We start from the raw sequence: 26232 nt of genomic DNA on the forward strand, positions 1-26232 counted from the left end.
GATAGTGGACAGCAACATGACCTTCTCATGCCTGTCTGATAGGTCAATAGATGGAAAGAGGTGTGTGTGTGTGTGTGTGTGTGTGTGTGTGTGTGTGTGTGTGTGTGTGTACACACACACAACGTTTTGTTTTTTTAATCGCAACATGCAAATATTTCTACGATTTTACTGAGTTGCAGTTCATTTAACAAAATATATTCATTAGGCCCTAATCTATGGATTTCACATGACTGGGCAGGGGCTCAGCCATGGGTGGGCCTGGCTTGCAAGTGGGTGGGCCTGTGCCCTCCCAGGTTCAGCCAGTCAGAATGAGTCCCCCCACCAGACAGAAATACTCCCTAGTTTGATCAGCTGTCCCGGTAGCTGGTCTCAGAAGATCACGCAGGTGAAGAAGCCGGAGCTGGAAGTCCTGGACTGGCGTGGTTACACATGGTCAGGGGTTGTGCCAAAATCTCTAAAAACAACATTGGAGGTGGCTTATGGTAGAGAAATTAACATTAAATGCTCTGGCAACAGCTCTGGTGGACATTCCTGCTGTCATCATGCCAATTGCACACTCCCTCAAAACTTGACAAATCTGTGGCATTGTGTTGTGACAAAACTGCACATTTTAGTGTGGCCTTTTACTGTCCCCAGCACAAGGTGAAAACCTGTATAATATGACCATGTGGTTTAATCAGCTTCATGATATGACAAACCTGTCAAGTGGATGGATTATCTTTGCAAAGGAGAAAAACTAATAAACCAAAATCTTTGTTCCAGTCCCACACACAAACAAAAGGGAATACCATCCCATGTCCAACAGACATTCCAATAGGAATGCCGAGTGGGTGCCTGATTTTACTCCTTTATAGAGGGAACAATAGTGAGATCTGATTGGCTCCCAGGGATTGGGAAAGGCACTCTCATTGGTCAATGTCTCTGTCCAGCTCACATCTCCCTTCGATTGGGCCGCTCGTCCCGTCCAACCCCCACCTCCTCGTCTTCGTAGTTCTCCTCCTCGTGGATCTCTCCTGTCCTGTGTTGTCCCTCTTTCTCTGCTGGGACCTCTTGCTCTTTCACTTCTTCCTGTAGCAGAACACACACAGTCCCAAGTTGGGTAAGAGACCATAGACAGGAAGTGGAGTGGAGCAATGTTCTACACTAGAGCAGCCAAATATGTACACGTGACTCTAGGAACTGACACCGATGGAATGTTCTAGAGCAGTAATGTGAGAACATGGAATACAGGCCAACATTCTAGAACATTGAGGCAAGTATGGTGGACTGGTGACAGACTGACCATTGTGGAGTAGTGTCAGATCATTCACTAGTGTTTCGATAAGGGGAGGGGGCACACACACACCCCCCCCAGAATGAGCTTGGGGGTGATCAGACACCCCCAGAGACCCTAAAGAAAGTGTGTTTAAGAGGCCAAACCCACAGTCATTTTCCCACTCAGGGTTCCACGTACAATATTCCATAGTGTTCTAGACTCACGTGTTCTTCGTTCCCCTCGTTGTATGGCTCCTCCTCCTCCTCCCTCTTCTGCCCCCCGGCCAAATCCTCCTGCACCTAACAGGGTTAAACACCATCAGACCATGTCTCCTCCCTCTTCTGACCCCCGGCCAAATCCTCCTGTACCTAACAGGGTTAAACACCATCAGACCATGTCTCCTCCCTCTTCTGACCCCCGGCCAAATCCTCCTGTACCTAACAGGGTTAAACACCATCAGACCATGTCTCCTCCCTCTTCTGACTCCCGGCCAAATCCTCCTGCACCTAACAGGGTTAAACACCATCAGACCATGTCTCCTCCCTCTTCTGACCCCCGGCCAAATCCTCCTGCACCTAACAGGGTTAAACACCATCAGACCATGTCTTCTCCCTCTGTTTAGACCTGTGTGTGAGTGTGTGTGTGTGTGTGTGTGTGTGTGTGTGTGTGTGTGTGTGTGTGTGTGTGTGTGTGAGAGTAGTGTGTGTGTGTGTGTGAGTAGAGTGTGTGTGTGTGTGTGAGAGTAGAGTGCGTGTGTGTGTGTGAGAGTAGAGTGCGTGTGTGTGTGTGTGAGAGTAGAGTGCGTGTGTGTGTGTGTGAGAGTAGAGTGCGTGTGTGTGTGTGTGAGAGTAGAGTGCGTGTGTGTGTGTGTGAGAGTAGTGTGTGTGTGTACCTCGTCCTCCGGATACATCTCATCCCGGTTGTCTTCCTGCTGGTCGGGGTTTACTGCCATCTGTAAACATAGAAACCATGACAACTGTTACCATGGCAAGGTCACTGGAACAACTTCTACCCGTTGCATGTGTCAGGCCAAGTTGATCATCCTCATATCTCAGACGATTTCCAACTGTCGTCTCCTTCCTTCCTTCCTTCCTTCCTTCCTTCCTTCCTCTCTCTCTCTCTCTCATCCCTCATTTCCTCCCTCCCTCCTCACCACCAGTTCCTCGTCTACGGCTGGGTGATTGGGGTTAGGGTGCGTGTCTGCCTCCTCTTCCTCCCTATGCTGAAGATGCTGTTCCTCTGCCACGTCAAACTCATCCTCTCCCTGGTTATTAGGGTCATCCTCTGGGTCGCCCTCTACCGCCCCCTGCAGGACGGGAGGGACGGAGAGAGAGTCACTGTGTTGCGTGTGAAACTGTGCAGATCACCGTTCAGATAAGGGTCTTTCTGGTTTTACTATCCATGACACCCAGACAGGGAAAGAGGACTAGACCCAAGGGACTGTGGCTGTGGTTGAGGCTGATGTTTGTGTCAGGTAGCAGGTAGCCTAGTAGTTAGAGTGTAGAGGAGGCAGGTAGCCTAGTGGTTAGAGTGTAGAGGAGGCAGGTAGAGTGTAGAGGTGGCAGGTAGCCTAGTGGTTAGAGTGTAGAGGAGGCAGGTAGCCTAGTAGTTAGAGTGTAGAGGAGGCAGGTAGCCTAGTGGTTAGAGTGTAGAGGAGGCAGGTAGCCTAGTAGTTAGAGTGTAGAGGAGGCAGGTAGCCTAGTGGTTAGAGTGTAGAGGAGGCAGTGGTTAGAGTGGCAGGTAGAGGTGGCAGGTAGCCTAGTGGTTAGAGTGTAGAGGAGGCAGGTAGCCAGGTAGCCTAGTGGTTAGAGTGTAGAGGTGGAGGCAGGTAGAGTGGCAGGTAGCCTAGTGGAGGTGGCAGGTAGCCTAGTGGTTAGAGTGGTTAGAGGTGGCAGGTAGCCTAGTGGTTAGAGTGTAGGTAGAGGTAGAGGTGGCAGGTAGCCTAGTGGTTAGAGTGTAGAGGAGTAGCCAGTGGTTAGAGTGTAGAGGTGGCAGGTAGCCTAGTGGTTAGAGTGTAGAGGAGGCAGGTAGCCTAGTGGTTAGAGTGTAGAGGAGGCAGGTAGAGTGTAGAGGTGGCAGGTAGCCTAGTGGTTAGAGAGGCAGGTAGAGGTGGCAGGTAGCCTAGTGGTTAGAGTGTAGAGGAGGCAGGTAGCCTAGTAGTTAGAGTGTAGAGGAGGCAGGTAGAGTGTAGAGGTGGCAGGTAGCCTAGTGGTTAGAGTGTAGAGGTGGCAGGTAGCCTAGTGGTTAGAGTGTAGAGGTGGCAGGTAGCCTAGTGGTTAGAGTGTAGAGGAGGCAGGTAGCCTAGTGGTTAGAGTGTAGAGGTGGCAGGTAGCCTAGTGGTTAGTTAGAGTGGTAGAGGAGGCAGGTAGCCTAGTGGTTAGAGTGTAGAGGTGGCAGGTAGCCTAGTGGTTAGAGTGTAGAGGTGGCAGGTAGCCTAGTGGTTAGAGTGTAGAGGAGGCAGGTAGCCTAGTGGTTAGAGTGTAGAGGTGGCAGGTAGCCTAGTAGTTAGAGTGTAGAGGAGGCAGGTAGCCTAGTGGTTAGAGTGTAGAGGTGGCAGGTAGCCTAGTAGTTAGAGGTGGCAGGTAGAGTTAGAGGCAGGTAGCCTAGTGGTTAGAGTGTAGAGGTGGCAGGTAGCCTAGTGGTTAGAGTGTAGAGGTGGCAGGTAGCCTAGTGGTTAGAGTGTAGAGGAGGCAGGTAGCCAGGTGGCAGGTAGCCTAGTGGTTAGAGTGTAGAGGAGGCAGGTAGCCTAGTGGTTAGAGTGTAGAGGAGGCAGGTAGCCTAGTGGTTAGAGTGTAGAGGTGGCAGGTAGCCTAGTGGTTAGAGTGTAGAGGAGGCAGGTAGCCTAGTGGTTAGAGTGTAGAGGTGGCAGGTAGAGTGTAGAGGTGGCAGGTAGCCTAGTGGTTAGAGTGTAGAGGAGGCAGGTAGCCTAGTGGTTAGAGTGTAGAGGTGGCAGGTAGCCTAGTGGTTAGAGTGTAGAGGAGGCAGGTAGCCTAGTGGTTAGAGTGTAGAGGTGGCAGGTAGCCTAGTGGTTAGAGTGTAGAGGTGGCAGGTAGCCTAGTGGTTAGAGTGTAGAGGTGGCAGGTAGCCTAGTGGTTAGAGTGTAGAGGAGGCAGGTAGCCTAGTGGTTAGAGTGTAGAGGTGGCAGGTAGCCTAGTGGTTAGAGTGTAGAGGAGGCAGGTAGCCTAGTGGTTAGAGTGTAGAGGTGGCAGGTAGCCTAGTGGTTAGAGTGTAGAGGAGGCAGGTAGCCTAGTGGTTAGAGTGTAGAGGTGGCAGGTAGCCTAGTGGTTAGAGTGTAGAGGAGGCAGGTAGCCTAGTGGTTAGAGTGTAGAGGAGGCAGGTAGCCTAGTGGTTAGAGTGTAGAGGTGGCAGGTAGCCTAGTGGTTAGAGTGTAGAGGAGGCAGGTAGCCTAGTGGTTAGAGTGTAGAGGAGGCAGGTAGCCTAGTGGTTAGAGTGTAGAGGTGGCAGGTAGCCTAGTGGTTAGAGTGTAGAGGAGGCAGGTAGCCTAGTGGTTAGAGTGTAGAGGTGGCAGGTAGAGTGTAGAGGTGGCAGGTAGCCTAGTGGTTAGAGTGTAGAGGAGGCAGGTAGCCTAGTGGTTAGAGTGTAGAGGAGGCAGGTAGCCTAGTGGTTAGAGTGTAGAGGTGGCAGGTAGCCTAGTGGTTAGAGTGTAGAGGTGGCAGGTAGCCTAGTGGTTAGAGTGTAGAGGAGGCAGGTAGCCTAGTGGTTAGAGTGTAGAGGTGGCAGGTAGAGTGTAGAGGTGGCAGGTAGCCTAGTGGTTAGAGTGTAGAGGAGGCAGGTAGCCTAGTGGTTAGAGTGTAGAGGTGGCAGGTAGCCTAGTGGTTAGAGTGTAGAGGAGGCAGGTAGCCTAGTGGTTAGAGTGTAGAGGAGGCAGGTAGCCTAGTGGTTAGAGTGTAGAGGTGGCAGGTAGCCTAGTGGTTAGAGTGTAGAGGAGGCAGGTAGCCTAGTGGTTAGAGTGTAGAGGTGGCAGGTAGCCTAGTGGTTAGAGTGTAGAGGAGGCAGGTAGCCTAGTGGTTAGAGTGTAGAGGAGGCAGGTAGCCTAGTGGTTAGAGTGTAGAGGTGGCAGGTAGAGTGTAGAGGTGGCAGGTAGCCTAGTGGTTAGAGTGTAGAGGAGGCAGGTAGCCTAGTGGTTAGAGTGTAGAGGTGGCAGGTAGCCTAGTGGTTAGAGTGTAGAGGAGGCAGGTAGCCTAGTGGTTAGAGTGTAGAGGATGCAGGTAGCCTAGTGGTTAGAGTGTAGAGGATGCAGGTAGCCTAGTGGTTAGAGTGTAGAGGTGGCAGGTAGCCTAGTGGTTAGAGTGTAGAGGAGGCAGGTAGCCTAGTGGTTAGAGTGTAGAGGAGGCAGGTAGCCTAGTGGTTAGAGTGTAGAGGAGGCAGGTAGCCTAGTGGTTAGAGTGTAGAGGAGGCAGGTAGCCTAGTGGTTAGAGTGTAGAGGAGGCAGGTAGCCTAGTGGTTAGAGTGTAGAGGAGGCAGGTAGCCTAGTGGTTAGAGTGTAGAGGAGGCAGGTAGAGTGTAGAGGTGGCAGGTAGCCTAGTGGTTAGAGTGTAGAGGACGCAGGTAGCCTAGTGGTTAGAGTGTAGAGGTGGCCGGTAGCCTAGTGGTTAGAGTGTAGAGGTGGCCGGTAGCCTAGTGGTTAGAGTGTAGAGGTGGCCGGTAGCCTAGTGGTTAGAGTGTAGAGGAGGCCGGTAGCCTAGTGGTTAGAGTGTAGAGGAGGCAGGTAGCCTAGTGGTTGGAGTGTAGAGGAGGCAGGTAGCCTAGTGGTTAGAGTGTAGAGGAGGCAGGTAGCCTAGTGGTTAGAGTGTAGAGGAGGCAGGTAGCCTAGTGGTTAGAGTGTAGAGGAGGCAGGTAGCCTAGTGGTTAGAGTGTAGAGGAGGCAGGTAGCCTAGTGGTTAGAGTGTAGAGGAGGCAGGTAGCCTAGTGGTTAGAGTGTAGAGGAGGCAGGTAGCCTAGTGGTTAGAGTGTAGAGGAGGCAGGTAGCCTAGTGGTTAGAGTGTAGAGGACGCAGGTAGCCTAGTGGTTAGAGTGTAGAGGACGCAGGTAGCCTAGTGGTTAGAGTGTAGAGGAGGCAGGTAGCCTAGTGGTTAGAGTGTAGAGGAGGCAGGTAGCCTAGTGGTTAGAGTGTAGAGGTGGCAGGTAGAGTGTAGAGGTGGCAGGTAGCCTAGTGGTTAGAGTGTAGAGGAGGCAGGTAGCCTAGTGGTTAGAGTGTAGAGGAGGCAGGTAGCCTAGTGGTTAGAGTGTAGAGGTGGCAGGTAGCCTAGTGGTTAGAGTGTAGAGGTGGCAGGTAGCCTAGTGGTTAGAGTGTAGAGGAGGCAGGTAGCCTAGTGGTTAGAGTGTAGAGGTGGCAGGTAGAGTGTAGAGGTGGCAGGTAGCCTAGTGGTTAGAGTGTAGAGGAGGCAGGTAGCCTAGTGGTTAGAGTGTAGAGGTGGCAGGTAGCCTAGTGGTTAGAGTGTAGAGGAGGCAGGTAGCCTAGTGGTTAGAGTGTAGAGGTGGCAGGTAGAGTGTAGAGGTGGCAGGTAGCCTAGTGGTTAGAGTGTAGAGGAGGCAGGTAGCCTAGTGGTTAGAGTGTAGAGGTGGCAGGTAGAGTGTAGAGGTGGCAGGTAGCCTAGTGGTTAGAGTGTAGAGGAGGCAGGTAGCCTAGTGGTTAGAGTGTAGAGGAGGCAGGTAGCCTAGTGGTTAGAGTGTAGAGTGGCAGGTAGCCTAGTGGTTAGAGTGTAGAGGTGGCAGGTAGCCTAGTGGTTAGAGTGTAGAGGAGGCAGGTAGCCTAGTGGTTAGAGTGTAGAGGTGGCAGGTAGAGTGTAGAGGTGGCAGGTAGCCTAGTGGTTAGAGTGTAGAGGAGGCAGGTAGCCTAGTGGTTAGAGTGTAGAGGTGGCAGGTAGCCTAGTGGTTAGAGTGTAGAGGAGGCAGGTAGCCTAGTGGTTAGAGTGTAGAGGTGGCAGGTAGCCTAGTGGTTAGAGTGTAGAGGAGGCAGGTAGCCTAGTGGTTAGAGTGTAGAGGAGGCAGGTAGCCTAGTGGTTAGAGTGTAGAGGTGGCAGGTAGCCTAGTGGTTAGAGTGTAGAGGAGGCAGGTAGCCTAGTGGTTAGAGTGTAGAGGAGGCAGGTAGCCTAGTGGTTAGAGTGTAGAGGTGGCAGGTAGCCTAGTGGTTAGAGTGTAGAGGAGGCAGGTAGCCTAGTGGTTAGAGTGTAGAGGTGGCAGGTAGAGTGTAGAGGTGGCAGGTAGCCTAGTGGTTAGAGTGTAGAAGAGGCAGGTAGCCTAGTGGTTAGAGTGTAGAGGTGGCAGGTAGCCTAGTGGTTAGAGTGTAGAGGAGGCAGGTAGCCTAGTGGTTAGAGTGTAGAGGATGCAGGTAGCCTAGTGGTTAGAGTGTAGAGGATGCAGGTAGCCTAGTGGTTAGAGTGTAGAGGTGGCAGGTAGCCTAGTGGTTAGAGTGTGGAGGTGGCCCGTAGCCTAGTGGTTAGAGTGTAGAGGTGGCCGGTAGCCTAGTGGTTAGAGTGTAGAGGAGGCCGGTAGCCTAGTGGTTAGAGTGTAGAGGAGGCAGGTAGCCTAGTGGTTGGAGTGTAGAGGAGGCAGGTAGCCTAGTGGTTAGAGTGTAGAGGAGGCAGGTAGCCTAGTGGTTAGAGTGTAGAGGAGGCAGGTAGCCTAGTGGTTAGAGTGTAGAGGAGGCAGGTAGCCTAGTGGTTAGAGTGTAGAGGAGGCAGGTAGCCTAGTGGTTAGAGTGTAGAGGAGGCAGGTAGCCTAGTGGTTAGAGTGTAGAGGAGGCAGGTAGCCTAGTGGTTAGAGTGTAGAGGTGGCAGGTAGAGTGTAGAGGTGGCAGGTAGCCTAGTGGTTAGAGTGTAGAGGAGGCAGGTAGCCTAGTGGTTAGAGTGTAGAGGTGGCAGGTAGAGTGTAGAGGTGGCAGGTAGCCTAGTGGTTAGAGTGTAGAGGAGGCAGGTAGCCTAGTGGTTAGAGTGTAGAGGAGGCAGGTAGCCTAGTGGTTAGAGTGTAGAGGTGGCAGGTAGCCTAGTGGTTAGAGTGTAGAGGTGGCAGGTAGCCTAGTGGTTAGAGTGTAGAGGAGGCAGGTAGCCTAGTGGTTAGAGTGTAGAGGTGGCAGGTAGAGTGTAGAGGTGGCAGGTAGCCTAGTGGTTAGAGTGTAGAGGAGGCAGGTAGCCTAGTGGTTAGAGTGTAGAGGTGGCAGGTAGCCTAGTGGTTAGAGTGTAGAGGAGGCAGGTAGCCTAGTGGTTAGAGTGTAGAGGTGGCAGGTAGCCTAGTGGTTAGAGTGTAGAGGTGGCAGGTAGCCTAGTGGTTAGAGTGTAGAGGAGGCAGGTAGCCTAGTGGTTAGAGTGTAGAGGTGGCAGGTAGAGTGTAGAGGTGGCAGGTAGCCTAGTGGTTAGAGTGTAGAGGAGGCAGGTAGCCTAGTGGTTAGAGTGTAGAGGTGGCAGGTAGCCTAGTGGTTAGAGTGTAGAGGAGGCAGGTAGCCTAGTGGTTAGAGTGTAGAGGAGGCAGGTAGCCTAGTGGTTAGAGTGTAGAGGTGGCAGGTAGCCTAGTGGTTAGAGTGTAGAGGAGGCAGGTAGCCTAGTGGTTAGAGTGTAGAGGAGGCAGGTAGCCTAGTGGTTAGAGTGTAGAGGTGGCAGGTAGCCTAGTGGTTAGAGTGTAGAGGAGGCAGGTAGCCTAGTGGTTAGAGTGTAGAGGTGGCAGGTAGAGTGTAGAGGTGGCAGGTAGCCTAGTGGTTAGAGTGTAGAGGAGGCAGGTAGCCTAGTGGTTAGAGTGTAGAGGTGGCAGGTAGCCTAGTGGTTAGAGTGTAGAGGAGGCAGGTAGCCTAGTGGTTAGAGTGTAGAGGATGCAGGTAGCCTAGTGGTTAGAGTGTAGAGGATGCAGGTAGCCTAGTGGTTAGAGTGTAGAGGTGGCAGGTAGCCTAGTGGTTAGAGTGTGGAGGTGGCCCGTAGCCTAGTGGTTAGAGTGTAGAGGTGGCCGGTAGCCTAGTGGTTAGAGTGTAGAGGAGGCCGGTAGCCTAGTGGTTAGAGTGTAGAGGAGGCAGGTAGCCTAGTGGTTGGAGTGTAGAGGAGGCAGGTAGCCTAGTGGTTAGAGTGTAGAGGAGGCAGGTAGCCTAGTGGTTAGAGTGTAGAGGAGGCAGGTAGCCTAGTGGTTAGAGTGTAGAGGAGGCAGGTAGCCTAGTGGTTAGAGTGTAGAGGAGGCAGGTAGCCTAGTGGTTAGAGTGTAGAGGAGGCAGGTAGCCTAGTGGTTAGAGTGTAGAGGAGGCAGGTAGCCTAGTGGTTAGAGTGTAGAGGAGGCAGGTAGCCTAGTGGTTAGAGTGTAGAGGAGGCAGGTAGCCTAGTGGTTAGAGTGTAGAGGAGGCAGGTAGCCTAGTGGTTAGAGTGTAGAGGAGGCAGGTAGCCTAGTGGTTAGAGTGTAGAGGACGCAGGTAGCCTAGTGGTTAGAGTGTAGAGGACGCAGGTAGCCTAGTGGTTAGAGTGTAGAGGTGGTAGGTAGCCTAGTGGTTAGAGTGTAGAGGACGCAGGTAGCCTAGTGGTTAGAGTGTAGAGGTGGTAGGTAGCCCAGTGGTTAGAGTGTAGAGGAGGTAGGTAGCCTAGTGGTTAGAGTGTAGAGGAGGCAGATTCACATGAGACCATATGGATCATTGAAGTTGGGTATACTGATCTAAAGACTCGTCTCACCTCCTGTAGTTGTGGTACTCGGCGGTGGTCCTCCTCATCTTGCTCCTCTTCCTCATCATGCTCCATGTGAGGGTCCCTCTCTGTACATACCGCAAGCCAGCCGCCAGCCAGATAAGCATGTAAAATATTCAGACCCCTTGACTTTTCCCACATTTTGTTACGTTACAGCCTTATTCTAATGGGTTAAATTCTACACGCAATACCCCATAATGACAAAAGCATAAAATGGTAAGATTTGTTGTGTGCAAATTGTCATACAAATAAAATGACAATTACATAATTATTTAGACCCTTTACTCAATACTGTGTTGAAGCAAATTTGGCAATGATTACAGCCTCCAGTCTTCTTGGTACAAGCTTGGCACACCTGTATTTGGGGAGTTTCTCCCATTATTCTCTGCAGATCCTCTCAAGCTCTGTCAGGTTGGATGGGGAGTGTTGCTGCACAGCTATTTTCAGGTCTCTCCAGAGATGCTTGATCGGGGTTCAAGTCCGGCTGGGCCACTCAAGGAGATTCAGAGAATTGTCCCAAAGCCACTCCTGCGTTGTCTTGGCTGTGTGCTTATTGTCATTGTCCTGTTGGTAGGTGAACTTTCACCCCAGTCTGAGGTCCTGAGAGCTCTGGAGCAGGTTTTCCATCAAGGATCTCTCTCTACTTTACTCCTCTCATCTTTCCCTCGATCCTGACTAGTCTCCCAGTCCCTGCCACTGAAAAACATCCCCACAGCATGATGCTGCTGCCACCATGCTTCACCGTAGGGATGGTGCCAGGTTTCCTCCAGACGTGACCCTTGGCATTCAGGCCAAAGAGTTCAATCTTGGTTTCATCAGACCAGAGAATCTTGTCTTGTTTCTCATGGTCTGAGTCCTTTAGGTGCCTTTTGGCAAACTCCAAGCGGACCGTCATGTGCCTTTTGGCAAACTCCAAGCGGACCGTCATGTGCCTTTTGGCAAACTCCAAGCGGACCGTCATGTGCCTTTTGGCAAACTCCAAGCGGACCGTCATGTGCCTTTTGGCAAACTCCAAGCGGACCGTCATGTGCCTTTTGGCAAACTCCAAGCGGACCGTCATGTGCCTTTTGGCAAACTCCAAGCGGACCGTCATGTGCCTTTTGGCAAACTCCAAGCGGACCGTCATGTGCCTTTTGGCAAACTCCAAGCGGACCGTCATGTGCCTTTCACTGAGGAGTGGCTTCTGTCTGGCCACTCTTCTATAAAGGCCTGATTGATGGAGTGCTGCAGAGATGTTTGCCTTTCTGGAAGGTTCTCAGAGGAACTCTGTCAGAGTGACCATTGGGTTCTTGGTAACCTCCCTAACCAAGGCCTTTCTCACCTGATTGCTCAGTTTGGCCGGGCGACCAACTCTAGGAAGACTCTTCTTCCATTTAAGAATGGAGGCCACTGTGTTCTTGGAGACCTTCAATGCTGCAGAAATGTTTTGGTAACTTTCCCCAGATCTGTACCTCGACACAATCCTGTCTCAGAGCTTTACAGACAATTCCTTCGACCTCATGGCTTGGTTTTTGCTCTGACATGCACTGTCAACTGTGGGACCTTATATAGACTGGTGTGTGCCTTTCCAAATCATGTCCAATCAATTGAATTTACCACAGGTGGACTCCAATCAAGTTGTAGAAACATCTCAAAGATGATCAATGGAAACAGGATGCACCTGAGCTCAATTTTGAGTCTCATAGCAAAGGGTCTGAATACTCATATTTAAAAAAAATGTTTGAATAAATGAGCAAACATTTGTAAAAACATGTTTTCGCTTTGTCATTATGGGGTGTAGATTGCTGAGGATTTTCTTATTTGATCAAATCCATTTTAGAATAAGGGGAGGAGTCTGAATAAGGGGAGGGGTCTGAATAAGGGGAGGGGTCTGAATAAGGGGAGGGGTCTGAATACTTTGGGAAAGCACTGTATGTAATCACACTTGTCAAGGCCATATTTCAGACAAATTCATAGAATAAAAGTGTGTGACGGTCTATATCGGTCTCCCTCTTTAATAATGCTTCCAGAATCCAGACAGAAAATGTTTGACGAGCTTGATTGATTCTCTCACCTTCGTCATCATCAGTATGAGGTTCTTCATCACCTTGGACGATGTCATTGTCCACGTTCTCATAGTTACTCTTCTTCCTGAGCAACATTAATATTACAACACAATGTAACACCATTCCATGGGCATGTTGTGGGGTCAAACTCTTCTCAATAAGTAATTGATAATTGAACCGAGACCTCTTCGTGACCTCTACATAACCTGTGACCCCTGCCCCCTGACCTGATCTGCTCCTCCTTCAGCAGCTGTTCCCGGCGGTCCGCCTCTCGATGCTGCTCCTCCTCTCTCGCGCGCTGAGCTCGCAGACGCAGCTCTCTCTCCCTCTGCACGGTCATTCTCTGGGCCAGCAGGGCCTCCTGGCGCAGCTGGAGCTCCCTCGTCCTCTGGGTCCTCTCAGCCTCCAGGCGCTGCTGCTCCTGCTGCTGCTCGTAGGCGGACTTCACCCGCTCCTGGGTCACGTGGGCCTCCTGCTGAAGGTGGGTCTCAGGGACGAGGTGGATGTCATTTTGTGGATCCTGGGGAAACCAGACAGACAATGAGACAACAGGTTCTAATGCTGTTTTAAAGAGCTTGTATTCTAACAGGTTCTAATGATGTTTTAAAGAGGTTGTATTCTAACAGGTTCTAATGATATTTTAAAGAGCTTGTATTCTAACAGTTCTAACAGGTTCTAATGATGTTTTAAAGAGCTTGTATTCTAACAGGTTCTAATGATGTTTTCTATTCTAAACGGGTTCTAATGATGTTTTAAAGAGCTTGTATTCTAAACTAATGAGTTTTAACGGGTTTAAAGAGCTTGTATTCTAACAGTTCTAACAGGTTCTAATGATGTTTTAAAGAGCTTGTATTCTAACAGTTCTAACGGGTTCTAATGATGTTTTAAAGAGCTTGTATTCTAACAGTTCAGGTTCTAATGATGTTTTAATGAGCTTGTATTCTAACAGTTCTAATGGGTTCTAAAGTGGTTCTTACCAGTTGTGGTTGGCGTCTCTGACGTTCCAGAGCGTTGTCGTCTGGCTGGTCTTGTTCCTCCTCCAACCCCTCGTCCTCCTGCGGTTGTTCAGATTCCTCCTCCAGCTTCTGGGGCTGCCCCGCCTGCTCCATCTCTTCCTCCTCCAGCTCTCTCCTCCTCTCTGCCTCCCCCTCTGCATCCCCATATCCCCCTTTCTCGGCATGGCGGGACTGGGCAGGCTGAGACTGGAACTCTGGCTTGCCCACTTCCTCTTCCTGCAGATGCTTATTAGAAAAACACAGTGTGTTAAGAGGATGAGAATGTATGGTAGTGTGTGTTTGTATGTGTGAGACAGTGTACCCTGGATTGTGTGTCGCCATGGTCTTCCTCGTGGCTGTGTGCTTCTACGCGGGGCTCAGCCAGATAAGGCAGCTGACTGTGGAGAGGGTGGGCCCTGTTCATGGGGCTTGGACAATACAGCAGCTGGCTGGACATGTTGGTGGGAGGGGTTTTGATCACGTCGAAGGCTGGGCATTCTGATCAGGGTCTCTTTGAGTTGTTTAAACTCTTCCACCTGGACCTGAGGTAGAGACCATCAGACAACCTTCAGACAACCATTAAATAACGATAAGAAAACAGTGAGGCCAGGACATGCAAACAACCTCAAGTAGGATTTATGGATTCATTAGCCAAAGGTTAGCCAAAGGTTGTGTTAGGAGGCAGCGTCGTCAGAACCATGAAGACGGCGTCGAGCCAGCCAGAAGATCAGGGGTCAGTGGTGCGAGGGGGACAGGCAGGCAGCAGGACAGCCCACCTACAGATGGCAAGACATCTGAACAAAGGACCATTAGGCCAGTCCATATCACCCCCCCCCCCTTTCCAGAATAAGTGGTACAGTCCTTTCTCCCCCTTGTACATCAAATGGACTGAACCAGTTAAGCCGTAACACCCCGTTTATCAAACGGACTCCATTCCTTTTCTGACAGCCAAAGCTATAGAATTCTTACATCTCCCCCTCCCCCTCCCCCTCTCTCCCTCCCTCTCCCTCTCCCCCCCCTCTCCCCCTCTCCCTCTCTCTCTCCCCCCTCCCTCTCCCTCCCTATCCCCCCTCTCTCTCTCTCCCTCTCTCTCTCCCTCTCTCTCCCCCCTCTCTCCCTCCCTCCCCCTAGACATGGTGTTAGAAACCAGGATAGTCCCTAGACATGGTGTTAGAAACCAGGATAGTCCCTAGACATGGTGTTAGAAACCAGGATAGTCCCTAGACATGGTGTTAGAAACCAGGATAGTCCCTAGATATGGTGTTAGAAACCAGGATAGTCCCCCTAGACATGTTAGAAACCAGGATAGTCCCCCTAGACATGGTGTTAGAAACCAGGATAGTCCCTAGACATGGTGTTAGAAACCAGGATAGTCCCTAGACATGGTGTTAGAAACCAGGATAGTCCCTAGACATGGTGTTAGAAACCAGGATAGTCCCTAGACATGTTAGAAACCAGGATAGTCCCCCTAGACATGGTGTTAGAAACCAGGATAGTCCCTAGACATGGTGTTAGAAACCAGGATAGTCCCTAGACATGGTGTTAGAAACCAGGATAGTCCCTAGACATGTTAGAAACCAGGATAGTCCCTAGACATGGTGTTAGAAACCAGGATAGTCCCTAGACTGTTAGAAAGAACAGTCAGTGTCTCTCCCTACCTGAGCTGCAACCAGCGCGCTCTTGTGGTCTTCTAGCGTCAGTGCAAGCTGATCATGGGCAACCTTCAAGTCTTTATGTACTATCTGTAATATTATCAACAACAACAATATAGCATGATAAAAACAACAACATGGTGATGGATGCTCCTAGCTTTCCAATGACCTTAACATAGCTTTTTCCATGTTCAATATGTACACATTTACAGAAACAATTCCAGGTCGTACTCAGACCAAGCTCTAGTATTCCCAGGACTCACCCGTGCATCCTGCAACTGGACTCTGATGTCCTGGTGAGCTTTCCTCAGCTGCTTATTCTCCTCTCGCAGATTATACACATTCTCTACAGTAATTACATGAAGACCGTATTTATTAACAACGTTATTATGCCACACACCTTCTCAACTCCAAACTGCAACATCGCTATAAGTCAGGAGAGGGAGACAAAGACCTAGTATTCACTCTTGTCTGTCTGCCTGTCTCTGTCTTTCTTTCTCCGGCTGGCTGTCGCTGGCTGGCTGTGGGTCGGTGGGTCCGTCTGTGGGTGGGGTGGGTGGGTCCGTCTGAGGGTGGGTGGGTCCGTCTGTGGGTGGGTGGGTCCGTCTGTGGGTGGGTGGGTCCGTCTGTGGGTGGGTGGGTCCGTCTGTGGGTGGGTGGGTCCGTCTGAGGGTGGGTGGGTCCGTCTGGTTGCTGTCTGTGGGTGGGTCCGTCTGAGGGTGGGTGGGTCGGTTGCGGTCTGTGGGTGGGTCTGTCCGTCCATCCCAGTCCGTGAGTGGGTGCACCTTTGAGTTTGGAGACTTCCATCTCTTTGGTCTGCTGTAGTTTGTCGAAGCGGTCCTTGTGTTCGTCCAAGGCCTTGCCGTGGTCCTCTCCCTGAATCTGATGCTGCTCCTGCAGCTCATCGTGCTGCTTCTTCAGGTCCTCATGCTGCTTCTAAAACAACAATGACAGAGTGTGGGTCAGTGTGTGTGTGTGTGTGTGTGTGTGTGTGTGTGTGTGTGTGTGTGTGTGTGTGTGTGTGTGTGTGTGTGTGTGTGTGTGTGTGGATACTGACCTTCAGCATCTGGTGTTGTCCATGTAAAGAGTTGAATTTATTGCTGGAGTCCTGCTGTTTAACAAACAAAAACGAGAAACATTTACAATCCCCGTCTCTACTCGTCCTTTAATATTACATTACCAACAACTACAAACACACACCCCTTAGAGGCATTTCAGCCCACAGCAGGAAGTGACATCAGTGCTGCTGACCTAATAAAACCATTAGAATAGAACTGTTGCTCAGTCTGGACAGATGTTGGCAGTCAGACAGAATCATTTAACAGTCCTACTAAAGCAGAAGGGCACATTAATGCTGAATTTAACAGCATCTCTTTCTGTCATTAGTACTAGAGCTGAGGACTAAGGCCTACCTTCTCCGTGTTCAGTGACTGTTGGGCTTCAAGTTTATACACCAGATAATCTGATGGAGAAAGGAGGGGAAGATATGATGGAATGGCCACGGTTGTAAAGAGTGTATGATTGAGGATGGATGTTCTTCAGGTAGTAATTTAGACTGTATTGTCTGCTCTCTCTCTCACCCTCTTTGGCCTTCTTGTGCTCCATACGTTCCTTCTGCAGAGACTTCTCTAGACGCGAGCGATGCTCATACACCACTGAGAAACAGAGAAAACAGAGAGGAGGATGATGAGGGAGAGAGAGAAAACAGGGGAGGACGAGAGAGAGAAAACAGAGAGGAGGGTGATGAGAGAGAGAGAGAAAACAGAGAGGGTGATGAGAGAGAGAGAAAACAGAGAGAAAGAGAGGAGGGTGATGAGAGAGAGAGAGAGAAAACAGAGAGGAGGGTGAGGGAGAGAGAGAGAGAGAAAACAGAGAGGGTGAGGGAGAGAGAGAGAGAGAGGGAAAGAGAGGAGGGTGAGGAGAGAGAGAGAGAACAGAGGAGGGGAGGGTGATGAAAACAGGGGAGGACGAGAGAGAGAAAACAGAGAGGAGGGTGATGAGAGAGAGAGAGAAAACAGAGAGGAGGGTGAGAGAGAGAGAGAAAGAGAGAGAAAGAGAGGAGGGTGAGGGAGAGAGAGAGAGAGAGAGAAAGAGAGGAGGGTGAGGGAGAGGAGAGAGAGAGAAAGAGAGGAGGGTGAGGGGAGAGAGAGAGAGAGAGAGAGAGAGGAGGGTGAGGGAGAGAGAGAGAGGAGAGAGAGGGAGAGAGAGAGAGAGAGAGGAGAGAGAGAGAGAGAGAGAGAGAGAGGGTGAGAGAGAGGAGGGTGAGAGGAGAAAGAGAGAGAGAGAGAGGGAGAGAGAGAGAGAGAGGAGGGTGAGGGAGAAAGAGAGAGAGAGGAGGGTGAGGGAGAGAGAGAGAGAGAGAGAGAGAGAGAGAGAGAGAGAGAGAGAGAGAGAGAGGGTGAGGGAGAGAGAGAGAGAGGAGGGTGAGGGAGAGAGAGAGAGAGAGAGAGAGAGAGAGGAGGGTGAGGGAGAGAGAGAGAGAGAGGAGGGTGAGGGTGAGGGAAAGGAGAGGGAGAAAGAAAGAGAGGAGGGTGAGGGAGAAAGAGAGAGAGAGAGGAGGAGGGAGGGAGAGAGAGGAGAGAGAGAGAGAGGAGGGTGAGGGAGAAAGAGAGAGAGAGAGGAGGGTGAGGGAGAAAGAGAGAGAGAGAGGAGGGTGAGAGGAGAAAGAGAGAGAGAGGGTGAGGGGAGAGAGAGAGAGGAGAGAGAGAGAGAGAGAGGGAGAGAGAGGGTGAGGGAGAGAGGGAGGGAGAGAGAGAGAGAGGAGAGGAGAGAGAAAACAGAGAGGAGGGTGATGAGAGAGAGAGAGAAAACAGAGAGGAGGGTGATGAGAGAGAGAGAGAAAACAGAGAGGAGGGTGAGAGAGAGAGGGTGAGAGAGAGAAAGAGAGGAGGGTGATGAGAGAGAGAGAGAAAGAGAGGAGGGTGATGAGAGAGAGAGAGAGAGAGAGGAGGGTGATGAGAGAGAGAGGGAGAAAGAGAGGAGGGTGAGAGAGAGAGAGAGGGTGAGGGAGAGAGGAGGGTGAGGGAGAGAGAGAGAAAGAGAGGAGGGTGAGGAGAGAGAGAGGGAGGGTGAGGGAGAAAGAGAGGAGGGTGAGGGAGGAGAGAGAGAGGGTGAGAGAAGAGAGAGGAGGGTGAGGGAGAGAGAGAGAGAGAGGGAGAGAGAGAGAGGAGGGTGAGGGAGAGAGAGAGAGAGAGGGAGAGAGAGAGGAGGGGTGAGGAGAGAGAGAGAGAGAGAGAGAGAGAGGAGGGTGAGGGGAGAAGAGAGGAGGAGGGTGAGGGAGAAGAGAGAGGAGGAGGGTGAGGGAGAGGGAGAGAGAGAGAGGAGGGTGAGGGAGAGAGAGAGAGGAGGGTGAGGGAGAGAGGAGGGTGAGGGGGAGAGAGAGAGAGGAGGGTGAGGAGAGAGAGAGAGGAGGGTGAGGGAGAGAGAGAGAGGAGGGTGAGGGAGAGAGAGAGAGGAGGGTGAGGGAGAGAGAGAGGTGAGGGAGAGAGAGGAGGGTGAGGGGAGAGAGAGAGGAGGGTGGAGAGAGAGAGAGGAGAGAGAGAGAGGTGAGGAGAGAGAGAGAGGAGGGTGAGGGGGAGAGAGAGGAGGGTGAGGGAGAGAGAGAGGAGGGTGAGGGAGAGAGAGAGGAGGGTGAGGGAGAAAGGGTGAGAGGAGGGTGAGGGAGAGAGGGAGAAGGGAGAGAAGAGGAGGGTGAGGGAGAAAGAGAGAGAGGAGGGTGAGGGAGAAAGAGAGAGGGGAGGGTGAGGGGAGAGGGTGAGGGAAGAGAGAGAGGAGGGTGAGGGAGAGAGAGAGAGGAGGGTGAGGGAGAGAGAGAGAGGAGGGTGAGGGAGAGAGAGAGAGAGGAGGGTGAGGGAGAGAGAGAGAGGAGGGTGAGGGGAGAGAGAGAGGAGGGTGAGGGAGAGAGAGAGAGAGGGTGAGGGAGAGAGGAGTGAGGGGTGAGGGAGAGAGAGAGAGGAGGGTGAGGGAGAGAGAGAGAGGAGGGTGAGGGAGAGAGAGAGAGGAGAGAGAGAGAGGAGGGTGAGGGGAGAGGAGGGAGAAGAGAGAGGAGGGTGAGGGAGAGAGAGAGAGGAGGGTGAGGGAGAAGGAGAGAGAGGGAGAGAGGAGGAGGGTGAGGGAGAGGAGAGAAGAGAGGAGGGTGAGGGAGAGAGAGAGAGGAGGGTGAGGGAGAAAGAGAGAGAGGAGGGTGAGAGGAGAGGGAGAGAGAGAGAGGAGGAGGGTGAGGGAGAGGGAAGAGAGAGAGGAGGGTGAGGGAGAGAGAGAGGAGAGAGGAGGGTGAGGGAGAGAGAGAGAGAGGAGGGTGAGGGAGAGAGAGGAGGGGTGAGGGTGAGAGGAGGGTGAGGGAGAGAGAGAGGAGGGTGAGAGAGAGAGAGGAGGGTGAGAGGAGAGAGGAGGGGAGGGGAGGGAGAGAGAGAGGAGGGTGAGGGAGGGTGAGGGAGAGAGAGAGAGAGAGGGTGAGGGAGAGAGAGAGAGGAGGGTGAGAAGAGAGGAGGGTGAGGGAGAGAGAGAGAGGAGGGTGAGGGAGAGAGAGAGAGGAGAGAGAGAGGAGGGTGAGGGGAGGAGAGAGGAGAGAGGAGGGTGAGGGAGAAAGAGAGGAGGGTGAGGGAGAAAGAGAAGAGGGTGAGGGAGAAAGAGAGAGAGGAGGGTGAGGGAGAAAGAGAGAGAGGAGGGTGAGGGAGAGAGAGAGAGGAGGGTGAGGGAGAGAGAGAGAGGAGGGAGGAGAGAGAGGAGGGTGAGGGAGAGAGAGAGAGGAGGGTGAGGGAGAGAGAGAGGAGGGTGAGGGAGAGGGAGAGAGAGAGGAGGGTGAGGGAGAGAGAGAGAGGAGGGTGAGGGAGAGAGAGAGAGGAGGGTGAGGGAGAGAGAGAGAGGAGGGTGAGGGAGAGAGGGTTACTGTGAGGGGATGTTCTCACTGGGCCATCTGGACTGGAAGCTAAACAGAAAGCTGTCTATGATACAACATTTAGACTGTGTGTGTGTGTGTGTGTGTGTGTGTGTGTGTGTGTGTGTGTGTGTGTGTGTGTGTGTGTGTGTGTGTGTGTGTGTGTGTGTGTGTGTGTGTGTGTGTGTGTGTGTGTGTGTGTACACACACACACACGCACACACACACACACACAATTATATGCTTTGAACAGGCAACAGATCCTTTGCTGTGTGTGTACTGTCCGTGTGAGGGTGTTCTGTATTGGTTCAGAGTGTGTATTCTGGCATTGCCATTCACTGAATGATGGTCAGGTGTGATACTCCACAGTCCCTGAGATTGACCTCTCACCTTTACCTCTCACCTTTACCTATCCCCACCTCTTCCCAAATCCCAAAGTGGGTAAAGGAAGTAATAATTTTACAAGCAGAATGGCACGGTTGGGAGGAGAAGCTTTATTTCCCAAAATTTTGTCGATAATTTTGTCTTTGTCGATAAGAGAACGAGTGTTTCTCCAGACTTTAAAAAGGGGGTAGAGTGACATCATGAAAACCAAAGTCAAATAGCCAACCCGTTGTCCGTATAATACAACCTGGAAAATCATAGCAGCACCGAAATGCCAGAGCGCCTGTGCCAGAGCCAGAGCGTCCTTTGCCAGAGCCAGAGCGTCCTTTGCCAGAGCGCCTGTGCCAGAGCCAGAGCGCCTGTTTGTCAGAGCGCCCTTTGTCAGAGCGCCCTTTGCCAGAGCGCCTGTGCCAGAGCCAGAGCCCTTTGCCAGAGCGCCCTTTGCCAGAGCGCCCTTTGCCAGAGCGCCCTTTGCCAGAGCGCCCTTTGCCAGAGCCAGAGCGCCCTTTGCCAGAGCGCCTGTGCCAGAGCCAGAGCGCCCTTTGCCAGAGCGCCCTTTGCCAGAGCGGCCTTTGCCAGAGCGGCCTTTGCCAGAGCGGCCTTTGCCAGAGCGGCCTTTGCCAGAGTGCCTTTATTACAATAGGTAGCTTAACAAAGGCCTATTGTACAACATGCACTCAACATCACAGGTTTAAACTGTGTACTTATTAAACAGTGCTAGTAAGTCCCTTTAACACAACACATATTCTGGGTAGTCCATATCTCATTACCGCCACTGATTTGGACACAAGGGGAGTGGAAGCCGACCTGTACGTCCACCTGTCCACTTCTCAGGTGAGTGTGGGTGAAGGAAAGGAAATGAGGAAAGGAAGAAACGTTAGAGTATTGAGAGATACCCATAGACTGGGACCATGCCTTTACCAGGCACCAAGACATGAGAGAGTGGTCTGAGCTGTGCAGCTCCAGCGTGTTCATTTATCAGTGCCAGTGATCTCTTTTAGATTAGGCCATGCATCTCTCTCAGTCAAGACTTTCAGGGCCTGATGGATTAGGTGAGGGGAAGTCAGGACAGAGACAAACTGTGAAGCAAAAACACACACCACTGGGAGACAGAAGGGGAGAGGTAGAGAGAAGGGGAGAGGTAGAGAGAAGGGGAGAGGTAGAGAGAAGGGGAGAGGTAGAGAGAAGGGGAGAGGTAGAGAGGCTGAGGGAGGAAAGTAAAGGGACAAGGCAGGATGGAGTGAGAAGGAGGCATTGAATCATGTCTAGAACAGTGTTCAAACCCAGAGAAACCCCTGTTGTACCAGGAACAAACAACCCTGTGTCCCAGGTCTCAAGCTCGAAAAAAAGGACCCATCCCATAACCCCACCGCCACGGGGCGCCATACAAGCTGCCCACACAACGCCATACAAGCTGTCTGCCATCTGCCCACTACAGTTTAAACTGGCATTCATCCGTGAAGAGTACACTTCTCCAGCGCGCCACCGGCCATTGAAGATGAGCATTTGCCCACTGAAGTCGGTTAGGACACCAAACTGCAGTCAGGCCAAGACCCTGGTGAAGGACAACCATGCAGATGAGCATCCCTGAGATGGTTTCTGACAGTTTGTGCAGATTTTCTTCAGTTATGCAAATCCATAGTTTCATCAGCTGTTCAGGTGGCTGGTCTCAGACGATCCCACAGTTCCATCAGCTGTCCCGGTGGCTGGTCTCAGACGATCCCGCAGGTGAAGAAGCTGGATGTGGGGGTCCTGGGCTGGCGTGGTTCGATATGATCTGTGGTCGTGAAGCCAGTTGGACGTACAACCAAATTTTATAAAACGACGTTGGAGGCGGCTTATAGTAGAGAAATTAACATTGGATTATCTGGCAACATCTCTGGAGGACATTCCTACAGTCAACATGCCAATTGCGCACTCCCTCAAATCTTCAATCTGTGGCATTGTGTTGTCTGACAAAACTGTTAGTTTTAGATCGGCCTTTTATTGTCCCCCAGCACAAGGTGCACCTATAATGATCACTATGTTTAATCAGCTTCTTGATATGCCACACCTGTCAGGTGGATGGATTATCTTGCCAAATGAGAAATGCTCACTAACAAAGACGTAAACAAATTTGCAGATTGTTGTTGTTGTTGTAGAGAAATGTGCATATGGAACATTCCTGGGATATTTTATTTCCAACCATGAAACATAGGCCCAACGCTATATGTTGTATTTACAGTTTTTGTTCAGTGTATTTGACTGATAAATCTCTTTGATTGCAATTTAAGACTTCTCACTTTCAATGCAGTTATTGTCAATTGCTCTGCGTGAGACTGTCTGCTAACTGTCTAGTAGACAACATTTAAATACAGTAACTAGGCTACTGAGTGGAACGTGGTCATCAGAGTCGTTGGCAGAGTGGAGGGGCCAGTCTTAGTAATGTTCGGCAGTTAACAGCTGCACCGTTGGCAGAGTGAAGGGGCCAGTCTTAGTAATGTTCGGCAGTTAACAGCTGCACCGTTGGCAGAGTGGAGGGGCCAGTCTTAGTAATGTTCCAGTTAACAGCTGCACCGTTGGCAGAGTGGAGGGGCCAGTCTTAGTAATGTTCCAGTTAATAGCTGCACCGTTGGCAGAGTGGAGGGGCCAGTCTTAGTAATGTTCGGCAGTTAACAGCTGCACCGTTGGCAGAGTGAAGGGGCCAGTCTTAGTAATGTTCCAGTTAACAGCTGCACCGTTGGCAGAGTGAAGGGGCCAGTCTTAGTAATGTTCCAGTTAACAGCTGCACCGTTGGCAGAGTGGAGGGGCCAGTCTTAGTAATGTTCCAGTTAACACACCGTTGGCAGAGTGGAGGGGCCAGTCTTAGTAATGTTCCAGTTAACAGCTGCACCGTTGGCAGAGTGAAGGGGCCAGTCTTAGTAATGTTCCAGTTAACAGCTGCACCGTTGGCAGAGTGAAGGGGCCAGTCTTAGTAATGTTCCAGTTAACAGCTGCACCGTTGGCAGAGTGAAGGGGCCAGTCTTAGTAATGTTCGGCAGTTAACAGCTGCACCGTTGGCAGAGTGAAGGGGCCAGTCTTAGTAATGTTCGGCAGTTAACAGCTGCACCGTTGGCAGAGTGAAGGGGCCAGTCTTAGTAATGTTCGGCAGTTAACAGCTGCACCGTTGGCAGAGTGAAGGGGCCAGTCTTAGTAATGTTCGGCAGTTAACAGCTGCACCGTTGGCAGAGTGAAGGGGCCAGTCTTAGTAATGTTCCAGTTAACAGCTGCACCGTTGGCAGAGTGGAGGGGCCAGTCTTAGTAATGTTCCAGTTAACAGCTGCACCGTTGGCAGAGTGGAGGGGCCAGTCTTAGTAATGTTCCAGTTAACAGCTGCACCGTTGGCAGAGTGGAGGGGCCAGTCTTAGTAATGTTCCAGTTAACAGCTGCACCGTTGGCAGAGTGGAGGGGCCAGTCTTAGTAATGTTCGGCAGTTAACAGCTGCACCGTGGCAGAGTGTTCGGCAGTTAACAGCGTTGGCAGAGTGAAGGGGCCAGTCTTAGTAATGTTCCAGTTAACAGCTGCACCGTTGGCAGAGTGAAGGGGCCAGTCTTAGTAATGTTCGGCAGTTAACAGGTTGGCAGAGTGAAGGGGCCAGTCTTAGTAATGTTCGGCAGTTAACAGCTGCACCGTTGGCAGAGTGAAGGGGCCAGTCTTAGTAATGTTCCAGTTAACAGCTGCACCGTTGGCAGAGTGAAGGGGCCAGTCTTAGTAATGTTCCAGTTAACAGCTGCACCGTTGGCAGAGTGAAGGGGCCAGTCTTAGTAATGTTCGGCAGTTAACAGCTGCACCGTTGGCAGAGTGGAGGGGCCAGTCTTAGTAATGTTCGGCAGTTAACAGCTGCACCGTTGGCAGAGTGAAGGGGCCAGTCTTAGTAATGTTCCAGTTAACAGCACCGTTGGCAGAGTGGAGGGGCCAGTCTTAGTAATGTTCCAGTTAACAGCTGCACCGTTGGCAGAGTGGAGGGGCCAGTCTTAGTAATGTTCGGCAGTTAACAGCTGCACCGTTGGCAAAAGGGGAAAATGTTAATCGATATTCCCCGACAGGCTGTGTAACGGTCCATCTCTAAATATAGGTCACATTAATGCTATCAACAGTGGAGAGTAGATATTGAATGACGGCGAGGGGAACAAAAGCATCACTCCACAACAACGAGAGGCACTGAAGTGAGTGACCTCAGACAGAATGAGTGAAGCGCTGTCCAATCCATTCGACGCGGGTCCACGTATTCTGAATTGACTGGACCTACCGGTACATTTACAACACGGAACCACCACCATGTGTGTATCACCTAACCGAGGTGATATAACAAAGTATATGAACATTGAAGTGTACGTTCTTTGAACTAACCTAGAAAGCACGAATTGTACAACCAAACATAACAATTGGTGGTTTCGTTTATCTACAGACTAGGACCTACATAGAGAAAGCAGCTGTAGAGGGATTGACCGATGCGTTTAGAATGACAGGCGACTGACCGGTCTGACGCGTGAGGTTTCGGACACCGAGGCCACCAGGTGGGTCCGATCTTACAGCCATAAATCATTTATCAAGAAAGGACATTCCATGGGACTCGACCAAACTCCAAATAACCTCTTAGGCGCCGGTATTATGCTTTGGCTAAAGGGTAAATGTGGGGTGATATGTGCTAAACTCAAGTTCAACCCACCCCTCCATTACAGTAAACAGAGCCAGCTAATGGGAAATAAAACACCAACAACCACTTTCACCATTTCGACACTTTCAAAAACTGATGCACTTGTTTATGTGAGTAAAATCAGATATCGCTAAAGAAGAATGAAAAGGAAGTCATAAAAGTACAAAATACAAGTCACTCATTCTAACATCACCTTCTCGCCTTCCTTTTCCTTTATTTATTCACACCTCTGTTCCTGGAAATATTTACCTTGAAGCTGCGCCGAGAGCGACTCTTGATGTTGCTGGTACTTGACAGCCATCGCCTCAGTCCTCTTCAACTGATTGTGCATCTCATACGATATCATCCCGCCATAAATCATTCCGAAAAGCACCGTGATGAGAAGGAGAGACTGGAAGATTCTCCGCTGCCTCCGAGAACACACTCCGTTCCCCATGATTGAATCGCTCCGTCTCCCCGCCGCCTGCACAGGCGATCGTCGGGTCACTTGTGTGCAAACTTCGTCTAAACTTTCCACTATTAACTACCTCAAAGCCCCTTCTCACCTCAGTCGTCCCCAAGCATTATTAAACAGAGGGAACCAGAAACACTTTAAAGATGAGGCAAGTTTAGTGAATATGTTGGATTCATTTTGGCCCACAAAACGGCGTAGCCACATCCACGAAGGAATCCGTTTTTTAATTTATTTATAAAAAAACTTTTCCTTGGATTTTCGTTTGACAACACTACACACAGAAAACTCTCTCCGGTATTTCATGAGAAGCAGAATTTGCCATTATGCTTATTAATGTAGAAGCAATGCTCACTCTATTCGGAAACAAAACCAGACCGGATGTAACAGATTCACATTTGCAACGCGTTCAGATTTTGTCCATCCCTGTATAATAGAAATCAAAATCCCGATATATACGAGGCCCTTACAAACACTTTCAATTTTAGTTACGTGTCACATACGGCGCAACGCAGCGCAGCGCAGCTTCCATCCAGCAGCAACTACAAAGGAAGTCCTTCCCCAATGAAATCCCAAACTCCTCTCGCACTCAACCGAAAACACTTTCCTCATTGGACACATCGGGGTTCGGTCAATCACCTTTTGGAATGTGTGGGCGGGGGGAAGGAGGACATGAGCACAGAGTTTTTTTCCCCCCAAGAGGCGCAACATCGCAATTCTTCCGGGAATGCTTGTGAAACAGACTAGGCCGGGGTTTGAGAAGTCAATGAGAGAAGTGAAAAAGTATTTCCTAAATTATTCATTTTCTAGAAATATAAAGGCAGAACCGAGATTAGAGACAATGTCTTAAGTAGGTGAACGTGTTCTTACTCCAACCTCGAGAAAGTGACAAACTGACACGTTTTAATTTTCGTCAAAAACAACTTTATATCGAAGGAATGCCTTTGAGTTGACAGCCTTTACATGCGCAGTTCGGTGTGGGTCGACCGGAAGACACTGTCCCCATGGCATTGGGGATTTCTATTGGATAGGCAGTTTTAGCCTATCGTTACACTGTACACTGCATATATGAGAAAATGTAGTACAGTACATTTTAGAATCTCTGAGCTCGTTCCCTCGCGTCTAAAAGGCTCAGCAACGACGCCCATCTCCACCCACCAAACACCTCGTAGCATTGGGACACACGTCATATCCGGCGGTGATTGGGAGTCCCCTCGTGCGGCGCACAAT

At 50.8% G+C, this 26232-nt stretch overlaps 1 protein-coding gene across 1 annotated transcript; it reads right to left on the minus strand.

Moving 5' to 3' along the window:
- Positions 1 to 655: 655 nt before the first annotated feature.
- golim4a (golgi integral membrane protein 4a) lies at positions 656 to 25590 on the minus strand. Its single transcript, XM_046313761.1, has 16 exons — positions 24801 to 25590; positions 16197 to 16271; positions 16029 to 16078; positions 15674 to 15727; positions 15402 to 15552; positions 14880 to 14962; positions 14623 to 14706; positions 13360 to 13506; positions 12947 to 13210; positions 12197 to 12489; positions 11978 to 12054; positions 9913 to 9992; positions 2409 to 2561; positions 2148 to 2207; positions 1480 to 1554; positions 656 to 1068 (listed from the first exon to the last, which is right to left on the minus strand). The coding sequence occupies exons 1-16, from the start codon at positions 24985 to 24987 to the stop codon at positions 931 to 933; spliced, it is 1971 nt and encodes a 656-aa protein (XP_046169717.1). The 5' UTR covers positions 24988 to 25590; the 3' UTR covers positions 656 to 930.
- Positions 25591 to 26232: the final 642 nt, after the last annotated feature.

The sequence above is a fragment of the Oncorhynchus gorbuscha genome, linkage group LG19 (assembly GCF_021184085.1).
Source record: "Oncorhynchus gorbuscha isolate QuinsamMale2020 ecotype Even-year linkage group LG19, OgorEven_v1.0, whole genome shotgun sequence".
Taxonomy (NCBI): Eukaryota; Metazoa; Chordata; class Actinopteri; order Salmoniformes; family Salmonidae; genus Oncorhynchus; species Oncorhynchus gorbuscha.